Source organism: Cetorhinus maximus, chromosome 20 (assembly GCF_964194155.1).
Source record: "Cetorhinus maximus chromosome 20, sCetMax3.hap1.1, whole genome shotgun sequence".
In the NCBI taxonomy this organism is placed as follows: domain Eukaryota; kingdom Metazoa; phylum Chordata; class Chondrichthyes; order Lamniformes; family Cetorhinidae; genus Cetorhinus; species Cetorhinus maximus.
Genome location: NC_135898.1, coordinates 14,796,456 through 14,821,340, shown reverse-complemented (window position 1 = coordinate 14,821,340; position 24,885 = coordinate 14,796,456). Strand labels below are relative to the sequence as shown.

The 24,885-nt window shown below is 40.7% G+C and overlaps 1 protein-coding gene across 4 annotated transcripts in view; it reads left to right on the top strand.

The window, feature by feature from the left end:
* The first annotated feature begins 1,493 nt into the window (after positions 1-1,493).
* nsd3 (nuclear receptor binding SET domain protein 3) overlaps positions 1,494-24,885 on the top strand; it is a 76,162-nt gene continuing 52,770 nt past the window's right edge. For all 4 annotated transcript variants that reach the window (XM_078565604.1, XM_078565603.1, XM_078565605.1 and 1 more), the window contains exons 1-2: positions 1,494-1,844; positions 10,162-10,886. In XM_078565604.1, the coding sequence (XP_078421730.1) occupies positions 10,206-10,886 (681 nt within the window). In that variant the 5' untranslated portion in view covers positions 1,494-1,844; positions 10,162-10,205. The remainder of the gene's footprint in view (positions 1,845-10,161; positions 10,887-24,885) is intronic.

The window sequence follows — 24,885 nt, the reverse complement described above, 5'->3', positions numbered from 1 at the left end:
AGCTCCTCAATCTCCCACCATTTAGGTATTAAGCTTCTTTTTAATTCTTCCTGCCAAAATGAACAATTTCACATTTGCCCACATTATACTCCATTTGCCAGATCTTTGCCCACTCACTTAACCTTTCTATGTCACTTTGTAGCCTCCTTATGTCCTCTTCACAATTTACTTTCCTACCTACCTTTGTGCCATCCGCAAATTTAGCAACCATTCCTTCGGTTCTTTCATCCAAGTCATTCATATAAATTGTAAAAAGTTGAGGCCTCTGCACTGATCTCTGTGGCACAACACTCATCACATTTTGCCAACCAGAAAAAGACCCATTTATGCCAATGCTCTGCTTCCTGTTAGCTAGCCAATCTTCTATCCATGCCAATATGTTACCCCCGATACCATGAGCTTTTATTTTCTGCAATAGCCTTTGATGTGACACTTTATCAAAACGCCTTCTAGAAATCTAAGTACAGTACATCCAACAGTTCCCCTTTATCTACAGCACATGTCACTCCTTCAAAGAACTCCAGTTGGTTCAACATGATTTCCCTTTCACAAAACCACATTGACCCTGCCTAATTGCTTTGAATTTTTCTTAGTGCCCTGCTATAACATCTTCAATAATAGCTTCTAACATTTTTCCTATGACAGATGTTAGGCTAACTGGCCTACAGTTTCCTGCTTACTGTCTCCCTCCCTTTTTCAGTAAGGGGGTTATATTTGCTATTTTCCAATGTAATGGAACTTTCCCTGAATCTAGGGAATTTTGGAAAATTAAAAACAGTGCATCAACTATTTCACTAGCCACTTCTTTCAAGACCTGAAACTGAGTTCACATTTCAGAGGGCAGTTAAGAGTCAACCATATTGCTATGGGTCTGGAGTCACATGTAGGCCAGGCCAGGTCATGATGGCAGATTTCCTTCTCTAAAAGTGAACCACATGGGTTTTTACAACAATCAACAGTATTTTAACCATGACTGAGACTAGCTTTATATTCCAAATTAATTAATTGAATTTACATTTCACTAATTGCCATGGTGGGATTTGAACCTGTCGTCCCCAGAGGATTAGCCTTTGGTTTTTGGATTATTCCTGCAGCAACATTAATCCTATTGCCTCTCAATTAGATGATGCTTAACTGTTAGACAATTGTTAGGCAAAAAAAGAGCTTGTTTTTCTTGTTTTCAATATTTTTATATCTGGTGAAGAGAAATGGTCAAAGAAAATGACCAGAAGAAAAACAACTTTTTTAATGTCCGAATGATTTTTCTCCAGGGTTGCACACAGCAGGGATTGACCTTCAATTGCTGGAGACTCCAGGCCAACCCTGGAGGGTTGGTAACCGTGCCCAGCAGGCGGGCAGGCGCTGAGGTTTTCTGACCTGTTCGTAACAGGACTACAACTCCCGTGCTGCCGCGCGGCCTGCGCAGAGACCGGCAGCCAATGGGAGGGCGGGGATTTGGGCGCTGAGCGCGCGACCGGGGCCTTTGTGCGGCTGGGGAGGGAAAGCGGCCAAAAACACACACACTCACACACATACATACATACACAGGCCGGGCCCCGGGAAGAACCAGGCCGAGCCCGAGCGGCAGCTTCAAACAGAGAGAGAGAGAAAACCTCCTTCACTTCCCCTTTCCCTACCCGGCCATTTCGCCCGTCTGACAATGGCAGCTCCAAAACCGCGGAGTTAAAAATCTGCCCCATCTCCCTCCTCCCTCCGCCCCTTCCCCATTAAACTGCGAGCGGCCTGGACATCCTCCCCTCCCTCCTCCTCCTGGATTAATTCAGTCTGTGAATACCCATCAAGCTGAGCCTCTCTGGCTCTGACTATAATGGAACAACCTGCAGGTAGTGTTGTTTTTTTTTTACACTCTTCCTCTTATTTTCAGGAGATTTTTTTTTCCTCAGACACTCAGCTCTCATTTCATATTTTTACATAATGATCATTTGATTGGGGGGAGGTGGGTGTGTTGGAAGGGGTGGTGGTGTTGGTGTTGTTATTTATTTTCCTTTGCTGGATGATGGGGATGGGGAGGGGAGGGGGATGGGGAGGGGAGGGGGGTTGTTGATGAGGAGGATGGGGAAGGGAAAAAGGTACAATGCTGGATTTAAAGGGGCAGTGGCAGCCATATTGCTGCTGCTACTACTACTTGTCTCTCTCCTGCTGATTGACTTGAGGACGTAAAATGAAGTTTATATCCAAATCCTACAATATGACTTGTCTTTCAGTGTAGTTTTATTACTTGTTGTTCAGCATTTATTCTATTATTCTATTCCTCCCCCCCACCATTCCTCCTGCTCCTGTGTTTAGACATTGAAATTTCTATCTTGATTTTTTTTTAAAAATTGAAATTCTTAGAATTGGGGTGATGGGGAAGGGAGTGAACTCTCATCTGTCTGAGCTGTCCAAGAGATTATTCAAAAAGTACTTTTGGCAGGTGATGTTCCTGCCTTGTTCACTTTTGATGTTCATTTAACAGTGTGGATTTGGAAGTTGACAGTTAAAATGTAACACTTGTCATTTGGGAAAAACAAGTAGTAAGGGGAGGAATGTTTATGAACAGAAGCTGATGTTTGCTGATGCAGTTAATGAAATAGAAAAAGTTTAATTGTGAATTTGTATGTGGCTGTAAACTTTTTGAAAAAAATCTATTGATTTATTTTGCAGACTGTTGCTTTTCAGATTTATGCAGCACAGAAGGAGGCCATTTAGCTTATAGTACCTGTGCCAACTCTTTGAAAGAGCTCTCTAGTAATCCCACTCCTCTGCTGTTTTCCCATAGCCATGCAAATGTACCCTTTCCAAGTATATATTCAATTCCTTTTGGAAAATTATTTATTCTGCTTCCATCCCCTTTTCAAGTAGTTCATTAAAGATCATAACTTAAATAAAACTCATCTCTCCTCTGGTCATTTTGCAAAATAGCTTAAAATCTGTGCCTTCCAGTTACTGACTTTCCTTCTAGTGGAAACAAGTTCTCTCTATTTACATTATCAAAACCCCTCAATTTTGAATACCTTTATTAAACCTCTGCTTAGCATACACTGAAAATGTTCTTACAGTAGTGAATCTAGTCACTCCAGATAACAAAAGTCCCTAATCACTGGTACTATTCTGGTAAATCTCTGCTGCAGCCTCCACAAGGCATTGACATCCTTTCTAAAGTGTCATTGGATACAATACTCCAGCTGAGGCTGAACAAGTGATTTACTAAGGTGTAGCACAACTTCCTTGTTTTTGTACTCAATGCCTCTATTTATAAAACCAGGAATCCTGAATGATTTTTTTAAACAGCCTTCATAACTCATCAAACCAGCTTGAAATATTTGTAAAGACAAACTCCTGCCCCACCCCTCCAACAAAAGTCTCTGTTCCTGCACTCCCTTTAACATTGTAGCATTCATTTATAATGCCTATCCTTCCAAAATGTATCATTTTACACTTCTCTGCCAGTCTATCTGTAGCCCCCTTGAGTCTGCCACTATCTTCCTCACTGTTAACTGCACTTCCAGTTTCACACTATCCACAAGCTTTGTAATTGTTGCTGTATACCCAAGTCCAGGTTGTTAACATATCAAAAAAAGCTCTAATCCGAATACTGATTCCTGGGATACATCACTGTGTACACATCCCTTCAGTGTGAAATTCAGTTGTTCATGACTTTCTGGTTTCTGTTCTTGAACTAATTTTGTCCCTGCACTGCCATTGCCCCTCAAATACCATGGGTTACAATTTTGTTGACAGGTTTTTTTTGTTAAAATGTGACATTTTTTCCAAACACTCTTTGAAAGTCTGTATGCAGAACATCGATGTTTTTCATTACTTCATCAAACAACAGAATCCGACCCAGTTTGTTTTTACCAAATGCATACAAGTTGCCACTTGTTAATTAACACTTTTCCAAGTGACAGATCTTCTTTTCCCAGATTATGGTCTCTGAAAGTTTCCTCGCCGCTGACGGTGGGTTTACTGACCGATGTTTGCTTGGCTATCCCTTCTTGAACAGGGGTGTAACATTTGCAAACCTCCAGTCTTCTTGCACTATTTCCATCTCCGAAGAGAATTGAAAGATTGTGACCGCAGCACCCACCACCTCCACCCTTGCTTTACTCAGCAACCTTGGATGTATCCCATCTGACATTGCTACTTTGGGTCACTGCTAACCCTTTCAACACCCCCTCTTCATCTATTATTATCCTACCCAGTTTCTCTAATACCTCCTTCTGCTGTGACAATGGCGATGTCCTCTTCTGATGACAGTATAGTGCTTATTCAGTACCTCTGTCTTGCCCTGTGCCTTCACAAGGAAATCTCTTCGGCCCTGCTTCCTCACAACCCCACCTCCCCATCTTCTTTTTCAGCACCCTCTAACCATTCTATTTGTGAGTTATAAAAGATTTTCTGACTGATACTTGTTTCCTAATTTGACTCATTAAAGCTTTGTGTGTTTATGGTAACAGATGAAATAATTCACATGAGAGAATGTAGAAATATATATGATGTGTAAAGTTGTCTGATTCCAGTAAGGCATTAACAAATTAAGCAAATTTCTCGGCTGGAAGATAACTCTGAATGTGAGATGTCAAATATATCACTTCCTGATTTCCCCGTCAGGTGTTGCCTACCCATATAGAAGCTCTGTGTGGCATATTGGCCTAGTTCTCACCAAAGCAGCCATGTGGTAGATGGCACTACCACTGGCTGTCTCTGGCATGCTTTGCAAATACTCCTGAGTCTGTAGTTATTTATACACAAATGACGTCTTGCAGATGACATTGGAAGCTGACACTTGTTATCTTGGTTCATATTTAAGTGAAGGTTATTTTGATGAGATGCTGGCGGACTGCCTGTGGACTCATAGCCCAGCATGAAATGGCTGCCCCATGAGAAAATGTTGAGGGAGGAAATAAAGCCTCTTGCAACATAGCTCTTTACCAAAGACGGCATTATTTAAAACCCTTAGTCAGCCTTCAGTGCTCACTGAAGCTTTTAAAACCATACAGTTCAGGACTCCAAATGCAACAAAGTGGCAGCATCAAATAGTGTATGTTCTGAGAAAGTTTTTTTAAAAAAGCTTGTTACATAATATGAAACTGTGAGCTTGTAGGTTTTCTGTATGGTGAAGCATCACTGAATTGGATTGTTGCACGATGATTAAAATTCATTCAAGAGTGGGTACCAAGTGATTGCTGAAATTAGACAGGAGCTTTATAATTATTAGCTTGTCCGAAAAGGTATTATCCAAACCAGTGGAGCCTCAGTAATGTTTTTCAGCCTCAATTTAGGATGTCGGACCGTTTCTTTCATGGCAAAGCAACAAATCATAGATGCTCTTTGTCCAAAAATTGGAGGCTAAAAATTATTAATAATGTCATGTTTTTGATAGAACAAGTTTTAATACTCAGGTGATGTACTTTCACTAAATAGCATTATGCTCGTTGAGCGGCGTGATGACTGGTTTACAGTCCCCAGAACTAGACTGGCCTTTCTGATAACGATGGTGCTACAATTTTCCGAATGGCTCCGATGACATTTTAGAAGAGGCCCAGGTTTTGCTTTGTTTATTTCAGAAGGCAATTCTCTTTCATCCCCAAGGAAGGGATATGGTCAGGGTCAGTTTCTATGTATCTGTTCTACCTTTGTGATGCTTTAAAATGCTTTGGCTGAATAGGGCAGATGATGTAGAGAGAAAGGCTGTGGGTTCATAGTCAGAAATCACGCAAGTCCCTCTTCTTGTTGGCTCCCTGTGGGGAGGGAGGGAACGTGAGCAGCTGAGTCATTCCATGCTCCAACAAGCTGCTCAGCTGCTTAGTACACATCTGTGAGCAGGTTTCTTTTCAACCCTTTTTGAGCATGGAAAATGTGCAGTATTGTTTGGAAGGGGAAAGAGAAATGTCAGCACCAATGTTTTCTGTTTAAAGTAGACCAGCATTGATGATGAAGCACTTTCTTATTCCATGTAAAAGATTGTTGATCACTGTTTTACTTGATGACATGCAGTGCTTCCAACGCCTTCATTTTTTTCCTTATGCTCCGTTTTGCACTTATCACCACAAATATGCAAGCATTGCTCACTAAAGCAATCCATCATTTGCAATATTATATGGTGATGTAAATTTTTGCAGCTTTTAACTGTTTAATGAGATTTTTCATTGCCCCTCTTGCCCTCTCTCTGCACGCCACAACCCAGTTTTCTCTCTTCCTCTTGAAGCCACTGCCTGTGTGGAAGCATTTGCCTGATGTCTGCACAGAATCAGGGAAGACCGATGAGATTTAATTTCTTTTTCTTTCTACCCCCATCCACTTTGTAACCCCTGAAGCCAATTGTCGTGTCACTACTGTCACTTTGACCAAACTAACCATCTCCATTTAGACCTCGGTCCAATTCTGATAATTGCAAATTGTTTCAAAAAAATGAATCAGTCAATAATTTAAATTGTTTTTTTTTAAAAAGAGAGAATTACTGCAGTTTGAATAAGGCAACTTTATATTGAGTAGACTGTTTAGTATAACCCGAGGACCTTGCTTGGTACCTGGGGATTGAGTGGTACATTAACCCATTAAGTCTGTTTAGATGTTTTTATTCACTTGAATAGGATCAGTTGGGAATTCTGTAAAAATATCAGAATGGAAAGGTAGATTGATGGCAGAAATGTCAACCTATGATTTAAATTAATTTGGTGTAGGTCAGTACTGTTTCTTTATCTTATCCCTTTTTAAAAAAAGCTAATGGGAATTTAGTGAGTTAGTTTAAAATATATTCAGCAATGCAATGTCTTCCATGATGAAGATGCCATTATGATGCGAGCTTTGCACTACTGAGAATTGACTGAAGGAATGACAGCATGCTGTGATATTTTAAAATGACGGAAGAAGCATTGACAGGGTTCAGTTCATTATGAAAGGGCTCGAGTCTGGCTTTTGAATTTTGATTCACAACATGTTGTATGTGCATATCAGGTGCTATCCATAGATGTACAGTATATGAGTCAAACCTCAAGACTTCAATTTTTTTGAAGGAGGCATTTCAAAATACCAAGTTTGAAGTTTGAGAGGCCAATTTTCACAAGTCTGTAGCCTCAACAACAGAAATATTTATAGAATGCCGTTAACATAATAAGTCCCAAGGCACTTCATGGGAGTGTTATCAAGCCAAATTTGACATCAAGGGACACAATGAGATATTAGGGCAGATGACCGAAAAGCTTGGTTTTAAGGACCGCCTTAAAAGGGGAAACACAATTGGTGAAATTTAGGGAGGAAATTCCCTTAGGGTTCATTGGTAGTTGAATAAAATCCATAAGGCTGATATGCATTACTTTTTCACGTACTAATTTGTCAAATGTGGACATTGATATTTAATTGTCCTTGTGAATTAGCTAGTTGAAGTCTATTGTAACATATCTGGTGTGTCTGATGAGGCCTCCGCCCAGAGAACATTTACTTTTTGTTTCTTAGTTGTTGATGGCTGTGCATTTGCAAATAAAAAGCAAAAAAAAATGCTGCAAAGTCTCTAATCTTGTGCTGGGGGAAATGTATGTCAGTTGTAAGTGATCCAAGCAGAAACATGTTGTGTGAAATAAAAAATTAACCTATGCGGGGCCTTCCCTCCATTGTTTGGTTTCATATATTTGAAAAATTCAGCGTTTGCACAATGGTGTTGAGAACCTCTGCTTTTTGGCCGCTTGTTTTCCATTTTCCTCATTTGTTTGTTGTAATTTGAATTTTGCTTGTTGTCCCTGTTTTATTGGAATCTGCTGTTGCATGTCACATGTATGCACCTAAAGTCACCCCTCCCTTCCTGATAGTAGCGATACAGACTGCAGCCGATCTTTGTGCTGGTGATTGCATTACTGGCTGCATCTTTGTTGTTTAAGTGCTGCCGTAAAGTGTGTTGTTGCCGTGCTGTTTTTAGATGTCATTTTTAAAAATAGAAAAGCTTCTTGGCAGTCTCCTCTTCTTGCATCTTACGCACACAGAATGAATAACTAGGCGTGTGAAGGAGGAGCAAAGAGGAAGCACAGCACAGTACAGTACACTGATTTCACTGATGTTGTTTAGAAATGTTTTGAGCAGGCATTCACTTCTGACATTTATTGGCAGTGATTTGAGGGAAATGTTCTCCAGGTACTGCGCCCAGAATCCCACTAGCTTAAACCACAAAGTACACTGGATAAATCCTCGTAGCTGGGTTTGATATTTTGGTTTCGTATTTGATAATCAGATATGGGAGTCTGAAGTTGGTAATGGTATATTTTTTTTTCCCTCCACTTTTCCTTTGAAGATTATTGGCAAATAGTTCTGCGCTGATATCACTTCTTATTGTCTAATGTTCCTACTCCTTCATTTCCCACACTCTTATCCACATCCCTCCACCCCAAACACCACCTCACATAACCAAAAAAGGTCGAGTTTATGTTGCATCTCTGTGTCATTACTGATTTCTCATGTCATGTCAGTGACTTGGAGAAAGAAAAAATCCTATTTGAAATGGGCTTCACAAACCGATCAGTAATTTAAGGCACTTTTATTTTCGTTGGGATGTCTTTTGTGTGTTTGTTTCCAACATACGCAAGATCATGAGAGTCAGCATTGCAGTTCCACAGAAGTGAAAATGGTTCACGAGAATATAAACTTCACAAATGACTTTCTACTCTGGGCCATATCATTGTGAATTCCTGATCTCAGTTACTTTTCTGTTGACAGCAGTTTGGTACAAGCCATTTGTCTGGCAGCAGGGAGTGGAATGGGCTGGCAGATGTTGCTAAATGTCTTTGTGTGGTAGCTACTTGTATAGTGAGATTATTGATGAAAATGTGGAACAGAATGAACACTTAACTTAAGGATCCATTGTATGTTTCTTTTTATTCCAGTTTCATTACATTTGGGAGCACTGCAGGGAGTCTTAAGCTCCTCATGAGACACCATCTAAGCAATGAAAATCATAAATTTACAAGAATGAGAAGATAGAAGGAAGTTGCAATGGAAGTCATAACAATGAGAAAAATTAGAATTTCTTGGAGCAGAGAAAGTTGGGGATGGGTCTAATAGAATGCTCAGAATTTGGAAAAGTTTGAGAACATAAATAGTGCTGGATGATTTCTGTTGATTGTCAGCAACAAAATGCAGAAACTTAGATTAGAGGAATTATTTTCAAGGAGTTAATATGTAGACTGCTTTACCACAAGAAGCTATTGAAGCCAAATGAATAGCAATATTTAAAAGGGAACAGCAGAACAAGAGAAATGTGAAACGATGTGCAGAAAGAGCCAGGCAGTGGGAATAAACAACAATGCATTTATACAGCATCTTTAACATAGGAACAGGTCCCAGTGTGGTTAGATGAAAGGAAGTGTCTTTGATTGGAACCAGCAGTTGTATTGGCATAATAAACGTCATGGCCTCCTTCTGTACTAACATTACTATGAATAATTTAAAAAGATATTTCTTGAAGCAGTTAACATGTTTAAATCTTGGCATCACAATGGAAAGCAATTTTCATATTTGTGTCTTATGGCGATTCATCGAATTGTCAGATCAGATAATGTTAGATGTGGGGGGTTGTGGGTGAAATTTCCGATTCCTTTCAGCTTGATGTAACATTTCTTCATGGCTGCACCCCCTCCCTATCTCTGTAACCTCATTCAGGGCTAGATCTTGCTGAGAATTCTGTGCGCCATCAACTCTAGATCTTGCACATCACCCCCTCTCTGTTCATCCAACTGTTGGCAGCCATGTCTTCAATTTCCATCTCCCTGAACTCAGGAATTCCTTTCTATTTCTTCACCTCTTTCTTGTCCTTTAGGACACTTCTTAACACTGACCTCTTTGACTAAGCTTTCTTGTCATCTCTCTTAATATCTCCTTCTTTGGCTTGGTGTCAGATTTGGTCAAATTTTGCTCCTGTTAAGCACCTTGTGATGTTTTACTAGCTCCCAGGCATTATGTAAATGCAAGTTAATGAGTGTTCATGGCATAACCATTCAAATGACTGGTGTCAACAGTCATGATAATCTTGCCTAAGTTAATATGAGTTGATGTGCATTTATTGAATCTTTTGGAGTTATGCATTGTGTCACTTGTGTTCTTTTTAGCTTGAATTCTGTTATGAATTGCTGGAATGCATGAAGAATAATGGTGTTTTTTTTTGTCATTGTTTCATAGGCTCAACAGGAGAGAGGGAAAGTTGAGGATGCGGGGGCAACACGATGGATCTCTCCTTCACATTCATGAAAGGTATCATGGGAAACACGATTCAACTGCCGCAACAACTTATTGATTCAGCCAATATGAGGCAGGTTCCTGACGTTCTGAATGCCAGCAGTGGCATTAGGGAAGACAGAGGGCAATCCTATGAGGCTTCCCTACAGCAAGGGTTTATCTTTCCTGCTTCTGGTGCTGATACAGTCCCACCAGTCACCAATGGCTACCCAAGTGTTAACATGTATGAAACACCAAACAAATGCCCAGCATACTCTCAGCTCCCCAATGGATCTGCCAATGGCTATGGAACTTATAGGAATTTTGGTTCCACTGACTGTTATACAGGGGGAAACTACTTGGTGAAACAGCCTGAGATTCAGGAGAAAGCGCCGTCTCCACCTGTTCCTGAACCTGTCACCCCAAAGAAGACAGGCTCTCCAGAGATTAAACTGCGTATCACTAAAACCTACCATAACGGGAAGGCACTATTTGAGTCCTCACTCTGTGGGGATCTCCTGAATGAACAGCAGGCTCAGGCTGCTGAGTCCACAGTGGCCCGCAAACAAAAAAGGGAGAAAAAGAAAAGGAATAAGCATGATTCTGCCAGCGCTGAGAGCCAGGAACATAAAGCTGTCAAGGTGGAGCCTGAAGAATGCAAAATGATTTGTGGAAATCCTGTTGTCCAGGTACAGCTTCATATTACACAGATCTTCCAACAATGTGTAAAATTAAAAAAAAAATTAATCCTAATCAGTGCTTGACTCCATAGTATTGCAACCAAGTGAAGTCATAAACTAATTCACAGAACACTTCTTTATTGACAGTGCTCTTTCTAAATTGTATATATATTTTGGAATTCTTTCTGTCCACTTGGACCTCTCAGCATCCTTTGACACAGTTGGTCTAACTGTCCTCTTCACCGTTGCCCAGAGTGGGACTGCTTTCACCTTGGTCCACAGTGCAAGGTTAATGACAAAGAATCTGTTCCAACAGCTTCACTTCTTGACCCAGCACTGTTAACTCTGGAGTCCTTTGTGGATCTATCCTTGCCCCTCTTGCATTCTCACCTACATGCTGCTGCTAGATGACATGTTCTACATGTGCACTGACAAGACACAGCTCTACCTCACCACCACTTCTTCTGCCTCTGTGTTTTCAGACTGCTTGACTGACATCCAATCCCAGTTGATGTGCAATTTTCCCCCATTAGATATTGGGCAGACCCAAGCCATTGTTAGCGATTCACCACCCTGGCCAACCAGACCATTTGTAATCTCTGTTCCTTGTCTGACCCTAAGCAGAGCTTCTAAGCCCATGCCATCTCATTGACAAAGACAACTTTCACACCTGTACCATCACCTATCTTTGCTTCTACCTCAGAGTATCTCCGACTGAACCCCCATCCAAGCTTTTCTCACCTCATGTCTAGATTATTCCAGTGCTCTTTGCTAGCCTCACATCATCCACCTTCCATCAACTTTAGCTCATCCAGAATTCTGTTGTTCACAATCAAACAATGCCATTTCTTACTTGCCCATCATCCCTCCGCTTGCTAACATACATTGGTGCCTAGTCCAGCAACACCTGGATTTGAAAAGATTTTCGTCCTGTTTTCAAATTTCTTCATGGCTGCACCCCTCCCTATCTCTAACCTCGTTGAGGCCTACAACCCACTGAGCATTCTGTGCACCTCCAACTCTAGATCTTGCACATCCCCCTCTCTCTGTTCGTCCAACTCTTGGCAGTCATGTGTTCATCTCCTGTTTCTCTAAACTCAGAAATTCCTCTCCATCACTGCACCTCTTTCTTGTCCTTTAGGACTCTCCTTAAAACTGATCTCTTTGACTAAGCTTTCTTGTCATCTCTCTCAATATCTCCTTCTTTGGCTTTGTGTCAGATTTTGCTCCTGCGAAATACCTTGTGATGGTTTACTACCTCCCAGGCATTATATAAATGCAAGTTATTGTTGTTTCCACACTGCGGGCAATGCCCCAATTGGACCACAATCAGGAGACACGAGTTGGTGTTCTAACTTGATTGATCTTTTTTATTTGTCACTTCACCTGCCGGTCTGTTTGTTATGGCTAGTGAAAGGGATTGAGCTTGTACACATCCAGTCTGAACCTGCAAATTAGTACTTAAAAAATTTCTCTGAATATATCAGTCAGGTCCAAAGCATGGAGGGGTAATTATCTCTAAACCTGTTTATTTTTGAGCACGTGAATGTGGACCTTTTTGCAGATTAATCTATCCTATTTTAACAAAGCAGTAGATAACCCCTGTATGCACATCCCCAAATCGTTGATCAGTTTTAATGAAAAGTACATCAGTTTATTTGAATAATGTCTCTGAAAAAATAGTCCAAAGGTAGAATCACTGAATATATTAGCATCATATATCAAAAAGGACAGTTGAGATTCCTACTACATGTACCAATCGCCGTAACTTTTGCTTCGTGTTGGGCAAATGAACGTCCAATTTTTATGGAATTAGCAAATAGTGCTTTGGAAGAGCAGCTCTCCCATTCTCTGGACCTGTAATTCATACTGGATTGATTTTTATTTTTTTATTTTTGGCTCGTGCTTTCTCGAGGCTTGCAACTTGCTTCTGAGCCTTTTCCATTCTATTTCCAAGGCGTTGGCTAAGGTGACAGGACTCATTTGGGGTTAGCATCTGTCCTCTGTTGAGCTTATTGGTCACGCAGACACTACCAAAGCAAGGTGTTTGAGAGAAATCCTGGCGGTAAGGCCACACCTTTGCTTGCTGCAAACCAGCGCAGCGTGGGCGTGAAGCGGTTTAACTTCCCACTGCTGCAGTTATGGTGAAATTGCAGGTTAACTCCTGTGTTTGGGCCCTGATCTGATAGTGGAGTGTTACTCACTCCAGACCAAAGCCTTGCCCCACTTTGTTTCTGAGCCACTTTGGGCTTTCACAGCTGGTTTTTGCTCCAGGTTTATTGTGGTGTGAATGCACTGTTAATTTCTGGTCCTCGTGGCCTGTGCTATATCGCCAGAAATGTCTAAAAAGTGAATTGACGAGACCCAGTATTTCAATAATCATATTAACGGAAACTGGAAGGAAACGAAGTGGATATTGAAGGAACTTGGAGTGCAGTCAACACCAGCATTTGTTCCCTAGATCCTTTTTCAAATTGAAGGAACCGTGACTAAATTTTGGAACGTGTTCTGATTATTTTAACATTTATTGCTGTGCTCCGTCATCAAAAGTAATAAGCCACACTTTTTCTATGGTGAGTGTTGTTCTGTTGTGGTTCTTAGCTGTACATCAGTGCAAAAACATATGCACTGCAAATGTATTGCTGTTGAGCATGTTGTGATGACTTTATAGAGCTTGTGGCAATGCATCCCGGTTCAACATGTAACGATGGATTAATGATGTAATGATGTAAAATGATTAGTCATACACAAGTTTTATTTTCTTTTTATAAATATCTGTTCTCCTGTATTCCTTTGCTTGTTGATTGAGGGCAAGTTGGATATTGAATTGCGTATCTGGTGGGCAGATGTCGAGGAAACCCATCCCAATGCAGCATGCAGACTATTGTTGTAGCTTCATGTAGTGTCCAGCGCAGGTTCCTTTCTCAGTGCAGTTTGAGATTTTTGAAAGTCCACAATGCTGTAAATTGCTGGAGGCTTTGCTGCTCATCCGTATTTGGTTCTGAGGAGTTCATGATAATCCATGCGGTACAGAACTTGCAAGCCTTCATTAAACACTTGCCTTTCAGTCTGTTCCTGGGGGATAGAGTGGAATGGTGGCTATATCTTAGAGAATATCTTTCTGCTGGAGTGTGGTTGGATAAAATATTAGTTTGGAATGTAAATGGGGAAGGAAACATTTTGCAAAATGACAAATGGCAAACTTCGAAAGGAACCAATTAGTATTGAGGAAATGGAGAGGTGACCAATGAACAAAATTGTCAGACTGATTTAATATTCATAACCTAAATGCTAAACAAATTTTTAAAATCAGTCTTAAACACTGCCAATTTCTGCTGCCAAATTTTGGGTTGGTGAGGCCAATTATGGCACTGAGTTCAGCCAACTTGGTACACAGGGATCATCTTCATTTGGTCTGTCTGATTCAATGCTATGTGTTGAGGGACATTTACCTATGAAATCCTTGAGGAAGCATGGATGGAAGTACTTATGTCTAAAAGAACAAGTCTGTTAACGTGAGGGGCCTATCGTGCCCTTGACCACTAACCAAAGTCCTTCATTCCCCACCCCCAGTCCTACCCCAAAATCATTCATTCTATTTGCTGTTTTGCCACAATGCTTCTGTGAAAGAAATAAACAGCAAAAAATCACAATGTAGGATACAGTAGCACGCTGTCATCAGCAGCATTTGTTGATCCAAAATAATGCTGAAACTTGAGAAACTTAGGAGATAAGAGATGACAAACTGCTTTTCCATGGCTATGAATCAACCCAGTGGAATTCAACATAGTTACGAGATGTAGGAATGAAGTGGGGGTATTCTATTTGTAAGTGGGCCTGTTGATCCTGATAGAGGTTAAACAGGCCTGTGTTGTGTGCGTGTGGATTGTGCTTGTGAAAGATTTTTGGTAGAGCATGAAGTTTGTTGGTACTTGATGGTGTTTGCTATGCTGTGGTTACTGCTGCTGCTTGTATGAGAGGGGGGAGAAAAGCCTGTATTATTATGCATTCTGTATAAAGAATGTTGTGTATTTATCAATAATTTGCTGTCAGCGATTTAAAAGCAAAGCTGCTCATGTTGGAAAGTTTTTGTTGAAAGTTTAAAGAAAAATGCACAGGATTTTACCTGATAAGTTGTTGAATAAAATACTGTTCAGACTATTTTTAAGAAAGTGAAAGAGTGTCTGCTAGCATTGCTAAAATTCTGAAGCTTTGCTCTTGTGGTTTTTCATGTAATTGAATTAATGCTTTGTAGCTACCTGACAACCTTCTGCCATCCTGTGTTGAGTAACCAAAACCTTCAGAGGATGAGCTACAAAAAAAAAATGCTTTTGTTGAAATATGTGTCAAGAAATCTTGTACCACGCGATCCTTTAATCAAAGAACTTTCTTATGCTTTAAAAAAAGTCTGCAGACCAGCAAGTAGTGGTTTACAGTTCAACTGGGCAGGGAAGAAGTATACCATCTGCACTCATTGTTGATCCATAGCTAATTTCTTAAAGACCTTGATGCTGACTGCAGTCATGTGGAGCTTTCCTCATGATGCAATGTCAGTTTAAACTGGTAATTCGAATAGTCACAACTAAGTGTTCACAAGATGTTCACCTGTCCATACTCTGGAGCACTGTATCGATGTCTGTGATTCTCAACTTCGCCACCACTGGGAATGACTGAGCAGCTCTTGTTCTTTGGACTTGGCACCATGGCTATGTGAATAGACAACAATGGTTAAAGGAGAAAAATTCCAATCAGCTAAGAAAATGAATGTCATGATCAATGGAAACAGGGACTGCTAGTGATGCTGTTTTGATGGGAACAATGCTGATTTCTGTGGAAGATATCTGGCTTGTATGTGGGATTATATGCTTGTTGCTCTTCAGGGCTCTTTTCAAAGCTTTCTGATCAACTTTTGGATCAAGGTACTGCCTAATGAAGCACCAACAAGGCCCCAAGTTTGATTACTGGTCTCTGCTGCGTTGGCTGATCTTGGCTGGGACAGCAGCTAAGGAATGGCAATTAACAACACTAAGATAGAGAGGGAAAAGACTCAGCCACAAAGTTGGAAAGTAGATGTAGAGATACATTAAGTAAATGCATGGAAATACACGTATATATCAAGAATATATCAGTTTAAGTTTTGACGTTCCCTATGGTACAATAGACTGCTGACACTCTGTCTGATCTCGCATGTGAAGACTTGTCAATTGGTCAAGCTATCACAGGTACCCCAGCAAATGTCACCAGCTACAGGGAAAAAGCAGCTGAAATGAAAGGTGGTTTTACAACCAGAATTTTTACAAGTTCTTTTTAGGCATTTAATGCCCATTGAGTTGAACACATTCAGGTTTGGGAAATAAAACACGACCATTTTAGAAACCAGCGCCAACATCAAGCGACCAGTGATCATACATAACAATTAGATGGAGCATGAAGCTCTATCTAGTGTGCACAACAATATCATAGTGTCCATTTTCAGAAGAGCATCATGTGCTGCGCCAGTGCATCATTTTCCCTTAGCTACAACAGCCATCTTTGTAATTGCTCCAAATACAATGAGAAGTTGATTGTGAAATTTGAAGTGGTTTTGTACTTGTGCATTAGGAACCAGATGGAGATTACCAAATTCATTTTTGACATAGGAACTTTGAATCTGCCAGAGAAATGAGACGACAACTGCATTGAGTTGGAATACATTCAGACCTGTGTCTCAGAGGTGAAAATGCCAATTTCAATCCCAGGGTGTTGTCCAGTTCCTTTTTAAGGTTTCAGCTGGAAGATAGTTGTGTAACCAACAACTATGTGTAATCTGTACTCCCTGCCAGCGTTCTCATCCCCACACACATTCTGGCTGTCTTAATTCATTTGTCTTCAGGCAATACAGAAACAAAAGAAATAGGACATGAAGGCAAAGGCTAGGTCAAGACAAGGAACAAGGATAGTGTAAATGTCAAAAAAACAAATATAGTTATAAAATAAGTATAAAAGGACTACTAAAAACAAAGCGAAAGGAACAACTACTGAAAACGATGTTAAACTGCCTGTACAGCAGCGTACACCACATCCAAAATCAAACAATAATGCTTGGAAGCAATAATCAGCAGTGAAGAAGTGAATAACTGTAACTTGGCTACTTAAAGAATAGGACTTGTGTAATTGTATTAATTAGGAACATAGATGGATTTAGTAGGAAGTGAGATAAATGTGAGGGAGAAAAGTGTCGAAGAATTTGCTGATGGGGTTACATGAAGAAGGATAAGAGCATAAACAGTAACATAAAGCTGTTGGGCCAAATGACCTGTTTCTATCAAGTAAATGTTTTGTAATGAATAGATGTATTTACACAGTCTTCTGGTGCGGTATCAAACTAAAGGCTAGAAGTTCTTCCTGTTTCGCAAGTGAAATGTCATCTGCATGTTTCCACTATTCATAGGGACAATGGAAAAAGTCATCTGGGTAAATCATGAGCAAACCCAACTGTAGACCAAGACATTCCATGTATGACTGACACTAGAATGGGCATAAAAACTCTACTGTAACCCTGTAATGTGTAGACAGTTTGAGTGCAGAATCTGACAAGAAATGGTGAAATCCTGAAGTTTAGATACAAAAGCTCAACATTTTCAGTGTGGCAGGACATATCTTGACATCTGTTAGTGTCACTTTCTTGTATCTCTTGCCAGTTGGTGTGGAGAAAACAAGAACAGCCTTCCCAAGTTTCTGACCAGTGTGCAGTGACACGTGATATCTGACTGAATATAGATTTCTATAGTAGGTTTATTCTGTATTATTGAGTGCTTTCCTGAAAGGAGTCCTGGTTACCAACATTATTGAGCTATGTGGAGGTCGTTGGCTGGCAGTAATAAATATAGGGGAGCCCAATTACTCATGGATTCCCAGGTCATTAAGTATCTTAAGAGGGAGTAAATTGCTTACCCACTTACTTTGACTGGGAAATTATGTTATTTGATTAAAAAAAACTGTGTAGAGCAGCAGAACTCCTCAAAAATAGGGTAAGGAATCAAGCAAAGTCTCTGTCAAATGATCTTTTGCAGCCGAATGTTTCATAACTATGATAAAATATCCTTTTCTAATTAGTGATCCATAAAATAAGGATAATTTCATGTGTTCATGTAACTATAACCATATTTTGGAAGCGCTATCACCCCAGAAGAGAGATTTCTGCTTTATTTTATAAAAGCCTTTTAAGCAGCTCCATGAGTTCTACATATTAGTTTGAAGAAGGAATATGGCATAATAAGGAACAGTTTCTCTTACATTCTTGGCAGGGCAGGTTGTCAGGTAATGAGCAGGTGCTTTTACTGCTGCAGGGTTGGGGGGGTTGCGGTGGGTAGGTTGTAAGGCTGAAGGAGGTAACAGAGATGGATAGGGGTGAGGCCAGGGAGGAATTTGAAAACGAGAAAGCATTGGGTGCGGATGAAACTGTCTTGTGTGGTAGCCACTGTTATTGCTGGTCACCCTTTGTAGCTTGGATTATGTGTACTGCAGGGAGGATGAAAGGTGTGTAATTGACTCTCCAATTACCTAACCTTGTATATTCTGAATGTAAAATCCAGTTTGCAGAAGTGAGCCTGTTAATTTTGGAGGGGGGGGCGGGGGGGATAAAATAAAGAATCTTAACTTTTACAAGAGCAGTAAAAATACCTCGGGATGTGTACGTGCCTCAGTTTAAGCAAAGAAAAAATCCAACTTGAGTCCCTCCTTTTTGTATGCGAGGGGAAAAATATAACACTTTATCTTTAAAGGTTAAAGCCAAGTTCTGGCAGACTTAGCTAATCTGAGTGTTGATGGTCATGCTCAAAATAGCCTCGTGACCTTGGGGCTCATGAGTGGAAACTAGACAGGTTTCTAGTCCAAGTCGCTATCCAGTGACCTCTGCTGCAAAATACACAAGAACCAGGAGTAGGCCAAGCGGCCCTTCGAGCTGACTCTGCCATTTGATAAGATTATGATTGACCTGATTGTGGTCTCAACTTGACTTTCCTGCCTACCTCCTATAACCTTTGACTCCCTTGTCAATCAAGAATCATATCTAACTCAGCCTTAAAAATATACAATGAACCTGCCTGCACTGTTTCCTGGAGAAGTGAATTCTACAGACTAGCAACCCGTTGAGAGAAAAAGAATTCTCTTCATCTGTCTTAAATGGGAGACCCCTCATTTTTAAACTCTGTCAGGTAGTTCTGGCCCCTTCCACAAGGGGAACTATCCTCCCAGCATCAACACATCAGTACCGAGCTATCCAGTATCTTTGAAGATAGTATTGGGCTCTGCCTGTCTGAGATATGTTCTCTTTCAGTTGGAATATACCCTGCTTAAAGCAGGAGAGTGAAGTCACTCTGATGGCCAAGCTTGTATTCTCATTTGTGGTGGAGTTTTTGCTTCAGTTCAGACACGTGCTGTAAATTGAACCAAAATTTCACATGTTTATTTTCAAGTGGCGCTAATAATTAATAATACTTCTATCTGTTATAGTTTTGTTCTCAGGCACGTAACTGTTCAGGAGTCAGTAAGAAAGTAAGAACTGGTATTTGCATAGTGCTTTGTTATGTTGTTAGGACATCCCTAAATGCTCATAACCAGTGAATTATTTTCAAACTGCAATCACTGGTGTGATGTATGCAGACACAGCAGCCAATTCATGACCACTAAGGATCAATGAACATGGGGGAGGTGGTGGCATAGTTGTATTGTCACTGAACTAGTATTCCAAAAGACCCAGTGTAATTCTCTGGGGATAATTCTCCCAGGTTCGAATCCCACCTCTGCAGATGGTGAAATTTGAATTCAATAAAAATGTGGAATTGAAAGTCCATTGATGACCACAAAACCATTGCCAATTGTCGTAAAAACCCACCCTATAGGGAAGGAAATCTGCTGTCCCTACCTGGCCTACATGTGACTCCAGACCCACAGCAATGTGGTTGACTCAATGTGCTAGCCTTGCCTGCATCCCTTGAACGAATAATAAAAAAAAACAAGAAATGCGATGAACAAACTTTTTTTGCTGGCAGTTGAAGGAAGGATGTTTTTCTTTGCTGACTTGAATAAGAAGTTAGTTTTACATTTGATTTTGAAAAAATCATGCCGCAGTCCTTCTTTGGCTGAGTATTAATGTTAACTTGATTATGTGCCCAAGGAATGGGGCTTGGATTCCACAACCTTTTGAATGGGAGACAGCAGTGGTACTAGTTGAGCAAGCCCAGTTTTGTGCAATTCCAAGCAAACTAAATTTTTTAAAACTTCATTCATATAGCAGCTTTCACAACTTCAGGATGTCACAAAATTATCTTCAAGCAATGAAGTTCTTTTAAAGTGTTACCTGGAAAAACTCAGCAGGTCTGGCAGCATCGGTGGAGAAGAAATCAGTTAACGTTTCGAGCCTTCATGGCCCTTGAAGGGAGGGCCATGAAGGCTCGAAACGTTAACTGATTTCTTCTCCACCGATGCTGCCAGACCTGCTGAGTTTTTCCAGGTAATTCTGTTTTTGTTTTGGATTTCCAGCATCCGCAGTAGCTTTTAGCTTTTTGTTTTTAATTCTTTTAAAGTGTAGTCATTGCTGCAATGTTGGAAATGTGGCAGCCAATTTGCACCTTGCAAGATTCACCAATAGCAATGTGATAATGAGCCGGTAATCTGTCATCTTTTTGTTGATTTGAGGAATAAATATTGACCGACACCTGGAAGAGCTCCCCTGCTCTTCAAAATCTTGCCCTGGGATGATCTCAGCTCCACCAGAGAGGGCAGATGAGCCTCAGTTTATAGTTGGGTCTGCAAGATGGCATTTCTGACAATGCAACACTCACTCAATGTACTGGAGTGTCAGCCTAGATTTTTGTCTCTGGAGTGGAGCTTGAATTCACACATAGCTAACAGATTAGTGTCAGTTCTCTGCAAAGTGTGGCTCTGCAGGCTAAATTCTGATGATCCCCTGTAATACTTCTATAAGGCTATCATGCTGTGTATCTATTTGCTGTACCCAACGAGTAGACTGTTCTTTCTCCCTTTTCCTTGATAATGGGGCATATGTTGAGAGATGTTGTATGGCACTGTTCTATTATATAACTGAAATCAAAAGTGTGTGCGCATGATGAGAGCACATTGAAGCAGAAACATTGGTTCGATCACTTCTGTTAACTCTAAAGCTCAAGGACAAGACAGTCATACTGGCTTTCTACTGAGCATTTCAAGCACTGAAGTAAGTTATTTCCCAAATGATGCACAGATGGAAGGAATTTAAGACTGAGTCTTGAGTTCACAAAGAACCAGAGTTTTGGGTTCCGAGAAATTTTTGAGTTGAATGTTTGTTTGTGCTAATCAAGTAATGACTGTGTATCCCTCTGCATGAACACTCTAATTGAGCTATTTACAGTCAGAGAGAGTCATAGAAGATCATGTCAGCTCTCTGTTGAGCAATTCAGTCAGTCTCATTTCCCCCACTCTATCCCGTAGCCCTGCAAGTTTATCTCTGTACAGCTCCTTATCCAAAGTTTCTCTCAATTGCAGTGTGTGCAAGGAATCATTGCCACATACTTAGCCCACACCACAAACCAGCCTGGTCTTTACACACTTAGTTTTTCAATCAGGTTAATTGTTCCACACAGTCACTTCCCTGGAACTTGTTTCTATGTATGAGCAGTAATGCATGGAAAATACCTTGGTCGCCTGACTTTGGTTAAATACTATCATTAGCACTTAGCATTTTCCTGTAACACCTGGTTAGAATCATTGAATGATTTCTGTACAGAAGGAGGCTATTTGGCCCATGATGTCTGTGCTAGCCCTCCGAAGGAGCAGTTCACCTAGTGCTATCCATTGCCCCACTACTTTCTCCCCATAGCCCTGTACGTTTTTCCTTTTCAGATAATTATATATCCTTTTTGGAAGCCTCAATTGACTGCCTCCATCACAGCCTGGGCAATGCATTTCACATCCTAATCACTTGCTATGCCAATAAATTTTTCCTCGTGTTGCTCTTGCTTCTTTGGCCAATTACCTTAAACCTGTGTCCTCCTGGATCTTGATCCTTTGACCAATTGAAAAAACTTATTCCTATCTCCTCTGTCCAGACCCCTCATGATTTTGAAAAACTCTATCAAATCTCCTCTGAACCTTCTCTTTTCCAAGGAGAACAGTCTCAATTTCCCCAATCTTTTGATGTAACTGGTTCCAGAGATAAAGAACTTGATTCTTGTGAATTTGCTCTGCACCTTCTCTGATGTCTTCACATTTTTCCTAAAGTGTGGTGCCCAGAACTCGATGCAATACTTTGTGAGTTTTTGTTAGTGATTTTAGTATAGAATTTGGGAGATGCATCACAGATTGTCTTTTGTTAAAGGCTATAGCCTTTGATCCAATTGTAAGTGCCTGTATCTTTAGTGAAATGGGCTGATATGTCAGATTTTTCAGAAATAAACTGTGCTATTATTAGCATTACGGGAGTTGATATAACAGTTGGTTGATGCGCTGCAATGTGGTGGAATACAGGTTTGTAATAACAGTCATCCTGGGTTGAGGAAGGCTGTGGAAAACTGTGATAAAGCACCACTTATTTAGTGTAATGCAAAGTCATGAGGCAAATTAACTTGTTCAAAAATAGTACTGATTTGAGGAAAGGAGCAAGGTCCACAGTGAAATATCAAAATGCACTTCCTGTGTTGGCCTGGGCTCTATATTCTTGTCTTTCAGTTAGTTAATAGAAAAGCAGGGTTTTGATTCATCACCTGGCCACTTGAACAAACTCTTTGTGCTTCCTGGTTGGTGCCCTGACATTCTTCCTCACGTCTGAATTGATTGTATGTAAAATTCCTGACACAGGTTCTGTTGTCTTTATGAATTCATGCTACATAGAATCACATGTTGGACAATTGTGGTTAGAGTAAATTAGAAACAGGAAGTGGATGTGCTGACCAAGCAAAATTCTTGTATGTGCTTGTGTTTACAACTGCTATGCAGACTCTCATCTTTCAGTGAGACGTGCAAGTTAATTAGTTTGTCTGAAAAATACATGTGTTTTCTAAGTAAGAAATCCATGGTAAGAATTGTTGAATAGAATAATGTCAAGAAGGCTAATTGAGAAGCATTCTATTAACCTTAGGATTTTATCTTCGCCTCTGAGTGAATCCCTGAGTCAGCAAAAGTAAGTATTCATTATTTATTCAATTCGAATTGTTCCTTCGATTTGTTAAATTTCAGAAACAGACCACTATCCCTAGGAACAACCTGATCCCAAGTCCATATAATGAGACCAACCTTATTAAAACACAAAGGGAAAAAAGTGCCAGGCATCTATCAAGGCTGCATCTTTCTCTGTTTGTATCTCTCCTCCTCCATTTATTTTCTCCCCACCATACACCTGAAACTAACCCAGTGCTTGACCCCACTCCTGCAGTGTCAGATCTGGCAGCCCCGACTCCATGCAGCTCTTAGCCACCCACTAAAACAATTTACCTTCCCTGAGTATTATTGCTGTAACTGTTACAGGGGTAGTAGTAATGGGGCTGCCTTTATGTTCATATGGGGGAGTGCTGCCCTTGTCCACTGGATGTTGACAGGCCCTCTTCCCGTCAGTTAGCCTTCTCCTGCCCTAGTCTACTTGTTTGTTCTTGGTGGAATCCTGGGAAGTAGAGCACGCACTCTTTTGGAGAGCTGACCTGAGATTATGAGCCAACCATCCATTTACTGCATTGTAAGGCACTAATTCTTGCTACCAGTGACACATGTTTGCACCTATGGCACATGGAGAAGGGAAGCAAAGCTGGCAGACAGCTTGTCTATCCCATGCATTTAAGAACACAGTTGAATTCCTCCATCTATACATAGAGGACACTGCTATGAACTGAAGATGGGGATGCAATTGGGAATAAATGTTGGAGGATTTCAGGGGCATTAACATATCATAAACAACCAGCCAAACAGATGGAAACGAGAAAAAGGAGCCCTATTTGTCCAAATAGAGTAGGCCTTCAAACCTTTGGCAATTTCCTAATTCTTTGGAGAGAAATGAGAAGCATAGAAAGTTTTCATGTTTTGCCACAGTATCTGCTTTGCTTCCCTTAGTACCCCCAGTCACTGGTAGAGAAAGGCAAGTACTTCTTGTCTCAGTACTTTTTTTACTGCTAAATTGAGTCCCTGCTGATCCAACATAATATATGGAGGGACCAGAAGACACTCTGAAAAATGAAGTCTTAGTTCAAGGAATAGCTTCACCTCTCAGAGGAGAAACCTTCACCTGGGACAAACCGAATCTTGAGAATGAGCAATGGTCAGAGGTAAAGTTCTGACCCTAACAATAATTGAACCTGTATCATCAAAGGTATCATCTAGGTAAAGAAAGAAAGCATTTCCATTTATGTAGTACCTTGCATATTTCCAATGTCACAAATTGTTTCACAGCTTTACAACTAAGGTCATCTTAGGAAGAACCCTAAACCAAGAGCCTGGCAGCCATCAAACCTCAGGAATAGATTGACATCTTTACCAAAGACACACTTAGAATTCTCCAAGGAGCTAGTGGGAGAGTATGCTTGGTTCTCCTCCTTTTCCTAAAGGCTTTTTGGGTGGTTCTTTGCAGCTGAGGAAGGTGAATCAGGATGTTGACGCACACTGCTATGCAAAGGTGGTGTTTCTGAAAGCTAAAATAAACAAGATAATGTCCCATGCAGTAGTTTTAAGTATTTTCAACCACTGCCTGCAAAGTTGTGTGTGTAAACATGAGACTGATTAAACTTTATCCCCTCTTCTCATGCTGTTTAGTATTGTTGAAGGACAGTTCTGCTCAGCCAATGAGAGTGAGTGCAGGAGGGAGGAGAGCCTTGCCTGACAAAGAAACGGTGTGTATAATGCCAAAGGAATGGGAAGTGTGCATGCTGATGCCCCATGCAGAGCTGCAGTTTTGGTGTGCTGTCGGCCCTCCTTGTATAAGGTCTTATTTTGTCTCATCAAGTTTCCACACACGACTGACTTGACTGGAGTGGCGTGCAGGGGGAAG